Source organism: Cyprinodon variegatus, unplaced genomic scaffold (genome assembly GCF_000732505.1).
Source record: "Cyprinodon variegatus isolate N-32 unplaced genomic scaffold, C_variegatus-1.0 Scaffold32, whole genome shotgun sequence".
NCBI lineage: Eukaryota > Metazoa > Chordata > Actinopteri > Cyprinodontiformes > Cyprinodontidae > Cyprinodon > Cyprinodon variegatus.
In genome coordinates this window covers 152,317-170,512 of record NW_015150485.1, presented here as the reverse complement: position 1 = coordinate 170,512, position 18,196 = coordinate 152,317, and the positions used below count along the sequence as shown (strand labels likewise).

The 18,196-nt window shown below is 36.8% G+C and overlaps 1 protein-coding gene across 1 annotated transcript in view; it reads left to right on the top strand.

The window, feature by feature from the left end:
• The first annotated feature begins 8,724 nt into the window (after positions 1-8,724).
• The window catches only part of gtf3c5 (general transcription factor IIIC subunit 5), a 14,780-nt gene continuing 5,308 nt past the window's right edge, over positions 8,725-18,196 (top strand). Inside the window, exons 1-7 of the mRNA XM_015401395.1 lie at positions 8,725-9,048; positions 13,893-14,091; positions 14,459-14,669; positions 14,745-14,925; positions 15,060-15,164; positions 17,465-17,579; positions 17,867-17,938. Of these exons, the coding sequence (XP_015256881.1) occupies positions 8,824-9,048; positions 13,893-14,091; positions 14,459-14,669; positions 14,745-14,925; positions 15,060-15,164; positions 17,465-17,579; positions 17,867-17,938 (1,108 nt within the window). The 5' untranslated portion in view covers positions 8,725-8,823. The remainder of the gene's footprint in view (positions 9,049-13,892; positions 14,092-14,458; positions 14,670-14,744; positions 14,926-15,059; positions 15,165-17,464; positions 17,580-17,866; positions 17,939-18,196) is intronic.

The following is an 18,196-nucleotide window of genomic DNA, read 5'->3' as shown; positions in this document are numbered from 1 at the left end:
CTGCGCGGTGGAAAAAGTGGGCGGATATTACCCTATCCTTTCTTTGCCTTTAACAATGGCAACTATATTTGCTTTGATCAGTGGGTAAAAAGTAGCTTGAATCTATTTTGAAGTGAGAAAGCACCTGAAAACATGGTCAGTGCAGTCAGTTCATCCAGATTATCCTCCTGCATTTAAATATTATTTTTGTCGGAGTCGTTCAGACCCCCATACATCAGTGGTGCTCTGTCACTAGAAATCCCATTCAACAGCAGCCTCTGACCCCGTCGCCTCCTCACAGTTTGCTGCGGCGGCCGAAAGGCATTTTTCATGTTCGTAATCCAAACTGCAGGCACCAGGATAATAAAAGCAAACATGTTTTGCTGGCAGATTTCGGGATTTTAAGTTAATTTAGGCGTTAATAAACTGTTTCAGAGGAGTGATCAGCGACGCACTGCAGACAGCATGCGCGCTCGTGTGTTTTGAAGGAGTGGTTTCGAGGGGTGGTCTGAAGGGAGAGGCATGGTTGTGTATGTTCACAAATATAGCTTGCTGGAACCATTTTTCCAAGATGTCATACAGCACCGTTACTTAGGAGGAAGAGTAATCTTAAAACTGTTGTTGGTTTGATTTGTAGCTTCCTCCTGTGCATGTCGATGTACCCCTGGGCAAGGCACATCCCGGGTTGCATACCCCCCTGCGTGGTTTATGAATATGGAGGTTTGAGAGTGTGACTGGTTAACCATGGCTATGAACACTTTGAATGGTCAGTATGACCTGAAAAATGCTATAGGAAGTCTGTTTATTTACCGTTTTCATTTACCCTTCAAATACGACCAATGAAATGGATTTGCTCTATTCTTGGCCTTCAGCTCATCTGAGTCGTGGAGCCATGTTCATGCTCAGCTTTTGAAATAGATTTTAATTTTAAAAATGATTCATTTATAACTTTTGCTTATGCACCTTTTTCTACTACATTTTTTCCCTCCACTTAACTTTTAATCATAAAGGGTGATGAGGTGATGTTAAACTGAAGTTTGGGATGTTCCCAGCAGTAAGTCATAATCAAAATAAGCAGAAAATATGCCTGAAATATATCATGGTCTTTTAGAGGCTATGGTTATGTGAGTTTTAACTTTTGAGTTGAATTACTGAAACCCACTTAACTTTTCAGTGATATAATTTTGATGTTATTTTCCTTCTGTAATTTACTTAGATGCAATATTCAGTGTGCTTTTTACAATTTCAAGACAACTTTCTAAAATGTTCATTATCTCCAATTAGAAGAAAAATCACTCTGGTATTACGATCAATAATGCTAATGCTCTAAAACAACTGAAGATTAATAAATAAGCCGTTACAAAATATAACATATCATGAATTATTTAATATGTGTAAAACACTGCAATGTTGTTTTGTTTTTTGAAGTATTTCAATGATGATCTATCACCCGAACAGAAAAAGTAACTGTCGGCAGATTTCCTCTTCATGATTGATCACAGGAAAACGCAGGATGATCAGTGCCGCTGCTGTCACAAACTACAGGGGCGTGATAGAGTTTGATTGCCAGAAACACAGGGTTGTGGTTCTGCATTACTACAGATAAGTGGAGTGGTGACGGCTGAGTGACGCGAACTAATGTCCACGCCTGGGTGAGAAATGGGAAGCTGGGGGAAAAAAAAGAAAACAAAAATCATTCAAGATGGGTAACCTATAGAAATCAGCACCAGTGTTTTGAAATTGCATCAAACACAAAAAAATTTGAATTAACTGAATTTTGTATTTTTATTTGCCGGACAATTTAAAGCAAACATTTAATAAAATACTATACACAATAGAGCCATCACACACTTTTTGCCTATCTATGTATGAGGTAAATGTAGGCAATAATAACGAATTAACGTTACTGTAGGCTCTATGTTTTAATTAATTGTAAAGATATAAATCTACCATCTGTGTCAAGGTTTTGGTTCTGTCCAAGTTTTATCTCTGAGTTTTCATTGGTCTTATTTTTCATTCTTGTGTTCTAGTTATTTTTGATTGTATTTGAGTTCTTAGATATTTTTCGTTTGCCTCCTTTTGTCAGTCTCATTTTCCCTAGCTCCCTTCTTGTCTCCTCTGTTCACACCTGCTCCCAATCTGCTAATTAACCTGGTCTTTGTTTCTCTCTCTCATATATCCTCGTCCTGTTCAGTTACTCTTTGCTGGTTTGTCGTCATTTCTTTGCCCCCTTGTTGTGAGTATTGCTAGTCTTCAGTATTTTTGGATTTTTGCTTTTGTTACCCTTTTTGTTATTAAACCTTCAAATAACCTCAAGCTTTTGTGTCTGCATTTGGGTCCTGTCAAATCACCACTTGACAAACTGCCCAAAGCTGCTGTTATGACATTGATTCTTATCTGCAGATTGGGGAAGTTGCATCTCAAGGCACTGTAAAGAGCCTTGAGATGACCTGTTGTGAATTGGCGTCATATAAACTGAATTGGAATTAGCAGGAAACCATGCTCCTTTCACTTTAAAAATAAAAGACCCAAAAAGGAGAACATTGATAGATCTGTGTGGTTTCCAGCACCCTGCCACTTAATTGCCCCCTGAAATAGTCAAATACAAAATCAGGTTATCTCAGCAGATTTGAAAGCTAGGAAAACACATTAATAACAAAATTAAATATTTATTTTTTATTTTAGTGCAGTATAAGTAGTAAGTGGTTTTATATAACAGCTTCACTGCTATCTTTTAAACTGTATATGGTCCAAACAAACTTTAAAATATAAAGATGTAATTAAGATCACTCAAAAACTCTCTCTCTCAAAAAAATGTTTTCCTAATGGAATGACTATTTTTGCCTTTAGTATAAGATATTTAGATAGCATGCACTGTATATACGTTGTTTTTTTTTTCTCTCATTTTCAGCATAAATCATTTTATTGCAATGGTTGTCTTTAGTGCCCAAATCGAGGGGAACAAATACATAAGGAAAAATTGATTACTTGGATTTCAATGCTTGCCCTGATTATAAATAACTCCCTCAGAAGCTTCCTGATGGCTTCTGTTATTATTTTTGTATTTTTGAAACACACTTTTAGAGCAGTTAACTGTTTTTAACCAAAGTGGGTGAAAAAAAAACAGCTTTTAAGAGATAATATTCCTTAAATGGGGAAAATGGCCCAGTAACTGGAAATAAGTCTTTAAATCACTAAGAATTACTCTGACTGTATCGAATTTGTCTGCACCATCAAATTCCTTGTAAGCGTAAACCTACTTGGCAATAATTCTGATTCTGACTCAGTCTTTAAAGTTTTACTAACACAAATACATGCATTTGAACTTAAGGTATTGGCTGGTTATTTTCACTATAGGATTTTTTCTTTTTTTAGCTAAAAGGCAATATAATGGTTCTAAATTGCAGCAAGTAACTCAGATCCAGATACAGCCACAAAACCACAGACCATTGCACTAGTGCAGAGGACCGCAAGTGGCTCTTTGGACCCTTTACAATGGCTCTTAATAGTGGCTAGAAATGATAAACTAATTGTTTCATATGTTTTATTAACAAATACCATCCTTACGAGCTTTAGCAAGTTTTTTAATAAACATTTGAATTAGATTTTGATCACAGAATGAAATGAGAGAATCAGAAATATGTTTTTTACATTTATATATCTTGTCATTAGCTTGGAAACGGTTTTATTTTTTACATAAAATAAAACAAATAATCAAAATCATCACTTTTTAAAAAATAAAGCTTTGATGTTTTATTCATTTTAAAACCTAAAATAACACAAAAACAGTTTATTTAAAATGGCAGCATATTTCCAATTGCAGATATTTAACAAAAACAATAGATTGTGTTTTTATTTTGTAATATTTGCAGCTCTGAATTACTTCTACTCAGCTGGGCAGGAGGTAAAATGGCTTTTTGGACTAGAAAGGTTGAACACCCCTGCACTAGATCCACAGTGTGAAATACTTATTTAAATAGTTTTATTTATATTGTAGTTGGATGAAAACGCTCCAAATAATTTAAATGTGTTCAATCTTTGTAATATGTTCTTAATGCCTTTGGGATTATCTTGATTTTTTCCAGGACACCCTTGTAAAAGAGATTCAAAATTTAAATTGATTTCTTTCCTGGTTAAATAAAAAGTACAAAATGCTGACTGTAGAACTATTGAGCTGTTCTTCTTTGTTCTTTTGTGGCTCAATTACAAGACTATAATTTTTTTATAATGCTTTAATAGCTGCTGCTAGAAATACATCCCACTGTTTTATGTTTTCTCCTGTTGCAGAAAATGTCTCCTACTGCAATTCTCTGCAATCCCAACGGCTGATAAACACCTTGGAGTATTTTTAAACCAGATGTCAGAGACCTTGTTCCCCATTTGTTCTTAAATCTCTTACGACTCAGTATGATGTTTTTGCCTTTAAAGATCTTTTAGCTCACTTCATGTTGTCGAGCAGGTTTAGTTTTCCACTTATCTGACAGTAATCAGGCCTGGGAGTGCCCACGTAATCACAGTTAATCTGTAAATGGGCAAAATCCTTTCTCACAATGTTGTATGAGATCCTGTTTAAGGGGAAGAAGCTGCTGTTTGGACATTTAACGGCTCTTGCCCTGCAATTTATATAAATACACTGGATTTTTTTTAGAGGGAAAGAAAGGGGGAGCTATTTCATTGAATCTCTCCATCATGCATTGTTGCCATTGTTTGGGTTACAGTATCAAAAGGCATTAAAGCCCTGAAGAACTGACTGTTTTATTAAATCTCTTTACTTTTATTTATCATTTGGGTGGAAATTCTTCCCATAATATTTTTTGTGGCCATTTTACTCCTTCGACTTGCAGAGTTTGGAGCTCTGCTGATCTAAATCACACAGAGGGCTTGCTAAATCACTAAGACATGAAGGTGTAGGGTTTTTCCTGGCCTCTAAATAATTTGCATACTCTGTACTGCTTTGCATACTGCATGATGCATTTTGAGCAAATCAGTACAAATACAGCCAATGATTTTATTTCAGGCATTTTGGGAATAACAGCTGCCTCAAATCCAGCCGTTTTGTTCTTCTGTTACACAAAATCATCAAAAGATTTCTTAATTGTAGTTCCCGTCAAGTACATTCAAATTAACAGCGGAGTTCAGTGTAGAGGTCAAGATGTGTTTGCCTCTTGATTGAGATAAAATGTGATAAATATAAACAGCATTTTTAAAGATAGATGCTTTTACTGCACATAAAAGGCAGAGGTTGAACACCAGGAAACTGTAAATAATCCTCCCATTTGCCGAAAGAAATGGGAGGACTGCAAAGTTTTGACTCGAATGTTTGAGTCATTATGCATCCAAATGCAGATTTCCTCTTTAACTGATAAATAGCCAGCTGCTGAGAAAAAATGGATGGAAAGTGATGAGTGAGAAGTCAACATGAGTGAAGGCAGAGGGTTGAAATCTTCTGGCAGCAGACTCTTCCAGTGCGAGCTGACCAATGGAGGCCGCCTGATAAGCTTATCATAGCCTCTCCACACTGTAACGGCTGCAGCAGCCGCAGCGAGTCAGGGAGGAGTGGACAGCTCTTCCACTGAGATAGCAACAAGAGCTGCGGGAACGAGGTCTGACCGACTCAAAGGGGGGAGACACGGAAGATCAAAAAAATCTTCACCACAGCACAAAACAGATTGTCAGCGACAATCCGTTGGGCCTTCTGTCAATCATTTCCTGAAAGAAATTGAGTTTTCATCATTTGCATGTATATATAGTAGTTCCTTAAGCAGGCTGCTGTGTTTAATATCAGTGTCCAGCTGATTACCCAGTTTAGACATGGCGTACGCTTAGAGTTTTTTTATTTATGGGGGCGGGGGGGATAAATGTCAAATTGATTTCTGCAAACTCCTGCCTAGGTAGCTTAGAAACAAGCCTCAAACATCACTCCTCCACCACCATGCTCTACAGTGGCTGTCAGGAGAGTTGGAAAACATGCAGCTTTCCTGTTGCAAAAAAAAAAAAAATTTAAACCTTACAGCTTGGGTATATTTAAGAAATGTTTTTAACTGTTAACCTTTTTATTTATTTTTTAATCCTAGACTAATATTGGGTAGATTTACCACTCAGGTTTTCCTGTAACATTTTATGTGGAATTTTAGGCACCTGTGGGCTGCAATAGAGCTAAACATTTCTACTTTTTTTTTAAACAAGGACTAAATAACACTGTCTTTCCTAAATGACCTTTTTTTTCTAGTTTAGCTGTATTTTCAAGTTGAAATTAGGTTTAATTACCATTTTTTTTTTTTTATACCACAAACATGTAACATAGTAAAATTCACACACATTTTCTAATTGCTAAAACAGAATCACAGTAGTGCCCCTGTTTTTTTCCCATTTAGATTGTTTTAAAAAAAATAGAATTTTAGGCAGGCTGGGGAAAACAATGCGTCAGAGCATGGTGAATGTAAAAGATGACAGACTTGAATTAAAATAAATAAGTTAGTGAAGAATTATCCAAGGGCATCTTGAATAACTCAGTAAACACACTAAAAGCCATAGTGTCTTCTTTCCTTCCTGATGGGATGATAATCTGTTGACAGTTCCAGGGTGGAGCAGTTCAGCACAGGATTTCTCAGATTACTTGAATGCATTTTTACAAGCAGCTGAACCCCTCTGCCATAAATCCTTAATATTTACAGAAATAAATAAAGACAAGGTTAGTGAAGACAAAATACTGATTAATAGATAAATAATTAATGTAGTATGTACTGTAATGTATGAAATATACTGTGTTCTCACAATAACTGTAAACTATATATGGAATTATTTGAGTATGCTGCCATCATGTGGCCAAAAATTGCAAAGCAACCTTACTTTTACCAATTCTAGTTACAAAAAAAACTATTAATCTTCAGAGCGGCTTATATAAGAATAGAAATTAAATTATTAAAAATACACAAAGTGTAATAGAACCTATGCTCTAAACAAGTGAAAAAGAGCAAAAATCCAAAGTTTAAATTTAGCTGAACTAAAAAAACAACTGTAAGCCTAATATTATGCCTTAATAATAAAAGCCTTTGTCATGTCATGTGTTGTGAATTGGCGCCATATAAATAAACTGAATTGAATTGAAAGTGAGTTAAACTAAACAAAATAATTTGAATTGCTTCATAGTATTGTGCTGTATTGTACAGAAAATGTAATGATCTTGTGTATTTTATTATTAATGGTCAAATCTTATTTTTTGTCAATAAAGCCCCTTATCAGCACATTACAAACTTGGAAATGTTATCAGTCCATAATATTATTTTAGATCCTTTTTTTTCAAAGCAAATGCAATATTATTTCTTTAATACTTCAATTTAATTTATTTGTATAGCACCAACTCATCACACTTTTAATCTAAAGGCACTTTACAGAGACATTTTAATCAGATTTTTCTATCAAAGGAAAGACAGATGATTGCATCTGTGTGAAAAGGGATAGAGGGAGCACATAGTCACAGTAAGAGCTGAGCACATAGCTATGTCTGAGAGAAAAACAGGACTAAGCACTGAAAAACAGATGTAGTCCTGGTTTTATTTTGACAGTTTTAAATGGCATCAAAATAGAAAAAAGGAAATTGACTTATTCATTACTTTTCATGCCAGCAACATCATAACATCATATTGTCTATGTTTGCTCAACATGCATCATTTTACTCCTATTCTAAAGGATAAATCTTTTACTTAGAAATAAATTCTTATTTTTAAAAGGGGGACATTTTCCATCAATTTTTCAAATCATAAGTTACATACTGTATTTAGCAATAGCAGCAAACTTTTATATCACAGTTCTAAAATTTCCTTTAAACTCTACAAAAACATTTTTACAAACTATAATATTAATGTTTCCTTAAGTGAAATATAGGTAATTAAGATGTTGCAAGGAATATGGAACACCAATTTAAGAATAACTATATATCTAAAATGATAAATTATCAGGGTTTTAACCTTGAAGAACTCTTCTTTACCCCTCAATACAACCTTTCAAATGGTGCAAACTTTCACACTGATAATTACCTAAGAATATTTTGCTTTATTTAATTAAATTACTTCTGATTCATAACTTTGAAAGTTAGAAATCTCACATAAATCTTGCCTCTATTTCATAAACTTAGGTCACTAAATAACTTCATGCATGATTTCAAAATACAAGGGCCTTAGCTATTGAAACAAGAAATTGTGTAGCTTTAAGTGAAAGATATTAATTCATTTTTTTCAAATTATTTTTTCTCTTACAATTTCAATGTATATGGTGTTAGACGTTAAGAAAAAATATATCTTGTAAGATAATATATCCTTAAATGGAAAATGGACAACTGGATTTCCAGGTTTGGTCAAGCTGACAAGGAAATCGTGATACATGTTAATTTGAAGAGCTTTTAAAATAGAAAGTAGTAAGCTTAAAATAAAAACATTAGTAAGCCTCAACAGAATTGCAACAAAAAATATATATGCAATAAAAATAAAATCATACAAAATGTGCTGAACAAATACCTTTTTTCTTTTTAAGTTTTATCTGTTTGCTTGTATTTTTTATTTTTTGCTCTCCTAATTAAACTGTTAATCTTACGCTTCACTCGATTTTTCTTTGTTATATCTGTGTTTAAATATAAATATATTTTTTTTATTTTTGAGATGTTAAACCTTGTCAAAGAAACTGACGCGGAACCATATGCAGAGCAAACATATTTTACACCCGAGCTTATTTTGCGCACTCACCGTGCGCGTACGACATCTAAATTGTTCCGACAACACCAAAACCGAGCTCGCGAGTCTCCAGAATAGATCCGACTGCTCGTAGTTTTGCTCACTTTTAACAGTCATAATGGCGTCTGGCGAGGATGCCGCTGCTGTGGATCCCAGAACAACGAAGTTACACTTTACTCTGAAGGAACTGAGTCTCTCCGCACGGAGCGAAGCGGCCACACCGGGGGGTTCGTCTCTCGTGGAACTGCGGAACAAGAAGCTGGTGTGCGTGGAGTATCCTGGGATGGTGGCCAGCGTGGAAAGGATGCTGGAGACTCTGGGGGGAGAACAGACGGTGACCAAAGTAAGCAGAACAGGTGGTATCGGAGCACCGGAACCGCCATTCTGAAAGCTAACTGATGCTTTAAAACTCAAACTTTTAATAGTATACTAGTCTTAATAAATTAAATTGTTTTCATTGTCTCTTAGGCTTTTTCATAAATGTGTAATTGTTTTCTTATCTAATTTTAGAGAAAAACGTTTTATTCGTTGGTTTGGATAATTAACTTAAAACCACGGATGTTGTTTGTTTAAATGGTTCAAACATCACAGATTTCAGGTCACATAAAAGCTTTAAAATGGACCATGGTGAAAATTTAATTTCTAGAATATGAGCTTTTACTTCATATAATGCAAGTGAAACTAGGGGTTGGTATTGCCAAAGAAGTCACGATTCGATTCAAATCACGATTCACATTCCACCATGCGATTCTATCACGATGCATCACGATACTTGAAATATTACAATGCGATATTTTAACTAAACACTGTTGGAAAAGCATACAGCCATTACCAGTGGCTGACTGGCTGTGTATGATCTGGATAGTGTCTTAAATTGATACATAACTGAAAGCAACTGAATTCATACATGCCTGCATTTATTGAAAAGACTTTTGCCACGAAAACAAATACTGGACACAAATATTACTATTACTGGAGTGGACACACTGACAAAAAGTGCTTAGGATTTATAAAACTTAAAATAACAAAATAAGGATGATCAGTGCCGTTTACATGGCCTCAGTGGTCCTTTAAACCAATTAATCGAAAACATTCAAATGTTTGACATTTCCCCTTTTGCAAATTATGTGCGTCATATCAATTTCGTTTTTACCTTCTTTGTTTTTAAAGCCAAAAAGGATCCAAACATCTGACTTGAAATGTGATGGAGCCCGGCGAATTTTTATCAGTCTCTTCGATGTTTTGTTTATGACGCGACATAATGACTCAACAGTGTATCCTGCGGCCGGAAGTGCTTGTGACACAAGGCAGGGGACGTCAACACATCCGCAGCGACATCTACTGGACTGGAAGTTGATTTTCCACTTGTTTTTTTGGCTGATGTGCGCCCACCATTCATGTATTTTATTTATTCCTCTTTTTTCAAATTAAGAATCAATACTTGGCGTCAAGAATCAATGCAGTAGATCACAAAAATTAGAATCGCGATGCATCATCATGGGGATTATTTTGCACACCCCTAAGTGAAAACAAAGCTTAAAAACGGCATTTTTCATATTTACATATTGAGATGTATTGTGGGGAGTGGTGCCCAAGTGGTTAAGGCATAGAGCTTGTAATCCTGAGATTCTGAGTTCGATCCCCACTCCCACAGACTGCCACTCTGTCTCTCTGAGCAAAGATCCTTTACCCCACACTGCAATGGAAGCCCACTGCTCCCCGAGGGGATGGGTTAAATGCAGAGGAAAATTTCTCCAATGTGAGAGCACTAAAGTTTAATCAATGATAATTTTAAACAAATCAAGTTGCAATTTTCAGTTTTCAAGCACTACTATCAATGGCGTAAATATCGGTAAGCAGAGACTGCAGGGGCCCACGACTTCTTAGGGGCCCCGTCACTGACACCTGGTAGTCCTCCTACACTATTGTAGACTCGGAAGCCTCTTTGCAGATGTAATGGTGCGAAAAATTCCACTTAAACCCACCTGATACTGATGTAATCACACCGACCCGTATTTATACCACAATACATGGCAGATTTCAACATGATGGTGAGCCGTTTAAACACGACACCAATAGCAAAGCAGACAGTGGTACTTTTAATTAGCCTCGTGAGACCATTCTGATCTCGCGAGCTTTCAAGGTTTCACTCGCAAATCAGTCTGGAGACTCTCCGTTAAAGAAAATTTGGAGCCGTTCACCAAACGAACGTCCAATCAGCGTTGGCTTTGAGGCGGGTTGAGGTGTGACGCAACGAGAAGCGCGACAGTTCAGTCTAAAGAACATGGCGGCTTCAGCCGATGAAACTAGTGTTAGCGTGGCTATCGCGCAAGTTTTATCGGAATTACAGAGTATTTCTTCACTGAAAGAAGAGCAAAACACTGCTCTGGAGGCTTTTCTCAGAGGAAAAGATTTTTTTGCTCTTCTCCCGACTGATTTCGGAAAGAGTAGCCTGGCTTGTGGTTGTGTTTTCGTCGTCGCTCTGTTAGTACGTCATATGCTTCGTTGATCTGATTGGTTTATTTGGCCCGTCTATCACCAACATAGGCCAATCAGCCAACCAGTATTTTCGCCCCTTCCCAAAATTACTTCAACGGAAGGTTTCCAGATGGATATGCGGAGCAAATCCATCTGGCGGAGTCAGGTTAACTTTTAATTACTGTGTTAATAACTGTGTAGAGTTCATTAGACGGTTAGTAAAACATACACTCATATAATATGTTTCAAACCGCAATAAAGATCTTAATAGAACAATGTATTTGAGTATTTTATTTTTTACACTGCAACTTGGAATTATGGGTAACCCAGAGCGTAGATTAAAACCATAACCGTTACGTACAATGTGTTAGCAACGATGGATACCAAAAACAGGTAGTTACACGGATTCCAGAAAAGAAAAAGGGAAGAAGAGCTGCTGGAAGAAAGGAGAAAACTTCCCAAAATAGAGGACGTTTCCGCTGCAGTGAGTGAAGATTGCGACCAGGCGATTTATTGAGAGAGAGCGTTGGTGAGGAGGGGGGCTGTGACGCTGAAGGTAGCCCCATGGCTTGTTGTGCTAATAAATTCAAGTACATCCATGTGTAGTGAAGGTGAAGAACGAGGAAATGTGTATGTATGGGGCACATTTCAGGTCGGTTGTCTACGGGGCGGCGGGGGGTTCGATAAGCACCTCACTGAAATGAGTTTTTGGAACTTGGGATCTCTGTAACAGGTGGTTGTGCGCTGTCACCAATGGTTCCATTCAAGGTGCGCAGTGATATTTTTCCGTGTGTGATGTGTGATCATATAATGCTGAGAATTGCATAATTGTATCTCCTTGGCTGTTTTATGGAACTATCACCATATCCTAAACCTTTATCATGTTTTTTACTTCATATGGGGCCCACCCAGATAATATATGGCTTACGATCCTATTGTTGTCGTTACGCCATTGACTCCTTTTCCTGCTACTATTTAATGCATTACTGCTGCACTAAACCTGAATCAAAAGGCTAATTTTTATGTTCATCCACTTATTCAGCTTTATATTGGCCTGGTAACTACGCATCCATTTAGCTTGTGTGTGTTGCAGCAAGGATGATCTGAAATCTTGCAGGATAGCAGCTCTAGAGGACTGGACTTTGGGCAGCTTTGTGATAAACCAAAACAACATTGTGCACATTGATGAGATGGATGGAGAATGATGCTGAAAATTGTGGTGTGCATTTTCCTACCCTTGATCTACATTTAGGAGGCTGGTCGATGATTAGACGAGACCTAAGACAGGGTCAGAGGTTAATGTTCCCATCAGTAAAATAAATCTATACTGAGACAAAGCTACAGTGGGATGCTTTTTTCAGTATTGTCCCACGATAGTCCTCATGTTGTGATTGTTTAACACACCTGAACATATTTAAGTTTGATAGTGGACACTTTTATTTGGCCATTTGAATCGGCTTTTTTGAGGTAAGGAGAAATCTACGACCTGGTTTAGATTAAAGTGAATTCATAACAAAAAGACCTGACTCTAACAGGAATTTGGCAAAAATGTAAGCTTATGTTTAGAGACGTGTTTAGGTCCTTTGACCGATTCTTTCTGGGTTTTATTCTGTGTGCTTTGAAAACAAATCTGGAATTTCTAACTACTTTAATGTTCGATATTTACAGCTTCGATGCTGGAGTTAATCACTCAGGGGCGGATTTACCATTAGGCAAAACTAGGCAGATGCCTAGGGCCCCAAGTTCCTTCAAGCCCCAAGTTCATTAAAAGGTCAACAGAATGCTTCTAATATTAAGTGTGTCTCTGAGAATCAAGAGACACAACAGCAGCAAACCATTTATAAAAACAAACAGCGGGAAGTGCAGTGTTGCCAACTTAGCTCTTTAGTCGCTATATTTAGCCACTTTTCAGACCCCTCTACCTCTTTTATTACAAATAAACGCCTAACGCCAAATCTACTGACTTTTTTTTTGTTACTGGAGACTTTGGCGACAACATATAAAAGCACCGAACTCTGCTCTCCAGAGCAAGTAGAATTATAATCCTGCCTCCTGCTCTCCTCTCTCTGCTGTCATGATTCATGCAGCTATTATTTAATACAAAAGAAAAATGGAGAACAGATAAGCAGATCATGGCTTTTCTACAGTGAAAAGAAGGACTGGGTTATTTACTTTTACCGTCGCCTTTTTGGAAACACAGGAAGGAGCAATCAGTTAGATTTAGAATGAGCTTAGTGATTGGGGAAAAAAATCTTGAATTCCTTGTGAGACGGCATGAAAAGTCAGCCGTCCACATTACCAATATGAAAAGAAAAAGAGACAAAAGAAAACAGAGAGGAAAACGGCAAGAAAGGGGATAAGAAGAGAGAGACAAAGGGTAAAACAAATAATCTATGTCTATTCTATAAAGATTTCTGTATCTGTATAATGGGTCTGTTTTATTTGTTGTCTTTTCAATTAAGAGGCCCCTGTGCCTGTCTTTGCCAAGGGCCCCAAATTTCCTAAATCCGCTCCTATAATGACTAATGGCTTTTGAGTCTCTTTTTATTTGACTTCAATTGGACATAAAACATTCAATGATAAATGCGTCTGCTTACTTTTTTAAAGACATATATTTTACTTTAGTATGATTCCAAGCTTATTAATTAGAAAGTAATTATTGTAGTAATTAACTGGCTGTTAATTTTATTTTATTTTTTTCTCTCACAGACCTTCAGTGACCCTAGCAGACGTCTGGAGCTGCGCTTCCGACCCCAAGACCCCTTCTGTCACGCTGTGTGTGGAAACCGGCTTCCATCAAGCAACGTTCTTCTCAGGGTGCGACGGCGGGTGCGAAAAAAGGACCCCAAGGATGCTCAGATCCAAATGGATATATTGGGAATCATTGGAACAACATATAAGTTCCAGGGTAAGATTTAAAAACATCTTTTATGGCTTGGAAGGTTTTAAATTTGAAAATTTTAATTTTTTTAAAAAATGAGGAAAGTTAAGGTGTACTGCTGATAAAAAGATCTATTGGATGTTTTTGGAGCTTACATATATATATATATATACATATATATTTAAAATATATAATTTCTTTTTTTCCACAGTGTTGGTTTAATGACTTGTAAAAATCCAACTTTATATTAAACTCAAGTTATTCTTTAGAAGAATAGTAAGAAATGGATATCAGAATGATTACTTTGAGGCATTTTTCCTCATCTTTACTCTTAATAATGATCAGTAAGTGGCTTTCTGTCTCTTAAATAAATGTTGTTTGTTATGCTCTGCAGGGATGGCCGACTTTCAGTGTCTTGCTGTAGATTCCAAGGATGGAAATAACACGTCTCTTTACGATAAAATCATCCTCCGTAAAGCTGAGAATCAAGCCTTCTTTGAGCGGGACGTGCCTTACTTCCTGCCCCCGGCCATTTTCTCTCGCCTCGACAGTCCTATCGACTATCATTACCGGCCTGATGTCATTAATAAGCTCAGTTCATCTCTGTAGGTCAACCCCAAAAAGTGAAAATATCAGAGCTAAAAGTCTTTTATAAACATTGTCATGTTATGTGTTTGTAGCCCTTTATCCACCTGCAAGAACTTTATTGGTTTGAATCGACCCCGACGGCCTCACAACGCCATTTTCGTCAGCTTCAACGATCCCACAATACCACACGAGTGCCTGGAGGCTGCCCGGGTCAATTGGGGTAGACTTTCTCTGAAGGAGATGGACAAACAGGCCGAGGAGAAGGTGAAAAAGGTATTTTTTTTTCCACCTGGAAACACAACATTGTTTTTTTTCCAAGGTATTTTTATCAGAATCGCATTGGAAAGTTGGGCAATGTTAAACAAGTTTGTTTTGTCTTATCTCTGACCAAACATTTTGGTGCTCAGATGTTTGAGAGCCGTCCCATCTGGTCTGGGAGCGCCCTCAAGGCCAACCTGGACATCCACCGCGACAAGCTGAAGCTGCTGCTCCCTGTCTACGCCTATTACATGGTGAGCTAACGAGGCCAATCTCAGCTCAGGACGAGCCTCTTAATCAGGCTGTTTGTTACGTTTAAGCTGAAACCGGTTACTGTGCTGCTTTGCACAACCAGAACAACAACACTGCACTGCTAAAACAATCTTCAAATAAAGAAGATGATATGCCAATGGAATGAGTATTATTATTACTCCTAAAGTCTAATAATTAGATATTATGCACCTGAAACAAGACAACGCAGCTTTTTTTCCTTGATTTAAATGTAAATGTTCTTATTCCACTGGCAAAGTTTGCTTAATTCAAGAAAAATGCATTTATTTTAAGAGAAATTGACTCATATTAATTTCTTTTGCATTGTGCAGAGACTTTGGATCTTTTTTTAATTCCATGAAATATTTTCTGCTGTTGAAGCTAAAACATGGATACTGCATCCACTGCCTCTAAATAAACTAGAAAATTATTTGAAAGTAAATTTAAATAAATTAAACTAGGACCTTAAAACTCACAGTGGTGTTTCTTACACAGAATTTAGATAAAAGTTGAGAAGGTTATGCTAAGGGAATGTTTTTTTTTTTTTTTTACAATATTTCTATTGTTTTTTTTTATTATTAGTTAGTTTATTATTTTAAAACAGGCCGACCATTATCCTATCCTACTATTTATATAACAGTTAAAAAAACAACAGGTTCAAAATGTTGCACAATATTTCCCTAAATCATTAAAAAACAATTTTTTTTCCTAATCTAGAAAGATAAAACTTTTTCAAGATTAAGGAATAATTATATATGGCTTAGCGCTATGACTTAAAAATATAATCTCCAAATGCAAAATATATATATATTTTTTCCTACACTACATTTCATAATAAAGATAACAAGTCACGTTGCTTTCTGAAGCTGGCTTTTATTTCAGTCTTCCCATCTGCTAGATTACCTTAATTTAAAGGACAATGAAATTCAAGCAGTTTAATATGGAAGAGAAGTAGGGCCACTGAAAATTTAAAAAAAGTTAACTGATTTTTTAATTTTATTTCAGTTTTATTATGGGAAAAAGAAAGGGGAAAAAAAGTTTTTTTTTCCTTAAAATACTGACTTTAATCTCAGAATTTTAGATCTTAATGTAGATGGGCACCTTGAAGGAAGAGATGTAGGATCACTCAGCTTCACTGACAAAGATGTGAGTTGTTTTGGAGAGCCAGTAACACATTGGTGGAAAATAACGGAATTAGGCGCCTTTTTACTTGCCATAGGGGTTCCCGGTGATGCTGTTTCATTAAAGGAAGAGCAGAAGGTGATTAAAACAAGAGAGCTAGTCTCTAAAACAGACATGGCTACAGCTTGATGCTAACATGTTGGTTAGCTGTTATAATTCAGTCTGATTTCTGAGTTTAAAGTCAAAATTCTGATTTTTTTTACCATATTAAACTGAAAACCAAAAATCAGTTAAAGGCATACTATGCAACATTTTTCAGTTAATTAATGTGTTCCATAACGCTTTGGATGATTAAATGAGTCATTTCAGGTCGAACAAAGGTTTTCTCTGCCGCCCTGGTGGTCTGTAGGGGAAATACTGTACTTGCAATTGCAGGAGCCCTCGGCCCGCACCCACAGGCTCAGAAGTCTCGTGCATCGCGAGAGTCGTTCTTGCTTTACGGTGAGAACTGCTACACGCCCCTAGTGAAAGGCATGCTCAATGCTAGCGCAGTGGCGATATTTGTGCAGTTATCATGGCTGAACCAGCGAGAATTTTCAAACTCGAAAATCGGAACAAAATAGTCACTTACCGCAGTAGACATGGTGATTCGTTGCGTTCGCCTGTCTGCTAAGCTCAAAACAACCGCGCCTGGCTTGACGGAGAAACCAGGAGAACAGCTGAGCATATTTAGGACAGTGCACTTTTGGACAGTGCACTCTGGGGGGAGCCTCGCTGGAAAATCAACACCGGTTGCATAGTATGCCTTTAACTTTTCTTTATTTTTTCAGTGGTCCTAATCCTCTTCTGTAGTTTAAACATATTAGATGCCAACGCATCGATGCACAAATTTTTTAGCAGCTAGTTTATCAGTTATGAGTACACATCTAAGAACAAATAGTGACGAACTCTTAAGTATTGAGGCTCAATGAGTGCACTTATGAAAAAAGAAACAGCAAAAAATGTAATCTTCATAAACAGAATTTGATTGCTAACCCTAATATGTTGTTTGCAGCCTCAACCTGTAGACAGCAAACTGCAGTAAACTGCACCTTTTGACTTGTGATGTGAGTCCGGTCCGAGAAGATGTAACGTTTTCTAAACAGCAGATGTGCCTTGGCAGGTGACCGGACCCTGGAGAACCTTGTGGATCCGGCTCGGCTACGATCCCAGGAAGAACACAGAGGCCAAAAAATACCAAATACTGGATTTTAGGATCCGTGTGAGCTTTAAGCATGGTGAGGAGAAAATAAAAAACTATCTAATCTGTATTCTCATTATGGTTATAACTATTACAGGAATGATTTATTTGAACTGTTCTTTTCCCAATGTGGAATTATTATACATGTAACTTTTAAGTTTGAATGATCAAAATTATACATAAAGCATTAAATCTTTTAGAACTTGTAGCACATCTCTTAGCAGGATGTAAATCAACCGCACCGTTTTACGTCCGGATAAAGCCTGATTCTTGCAAAGCTTTGCTAAGGCTTTTCTTTCTAACATAGTATGCCTTTATTTAAAGGCAACACTTTACCTGTGAAAGCCAAGAGGAGCACCCTTATCTCTCGTCTGCCAACCACGTTCAACAAAACAGGTAAGACTCTTTCACTATTTGCTGTCATAATTGATTTCAATCATTTATCAGTTGCACGTTTTTACAGGCCTCATGTTAAGAATTAATTAACATCCCAAGTTCACCTTGAAGCTAAAGCTTCCACTTAGAATCTTTTAGAATTAGTATGATCTCATTTAAAGGTATAGATCTTTTATTTCCGGGTGGATCATCTAAATAAGTGGTCCTCCTAATTATCAATCATTCTGCTGATATGTTTACGTCCTTCGTGCTCCTCCC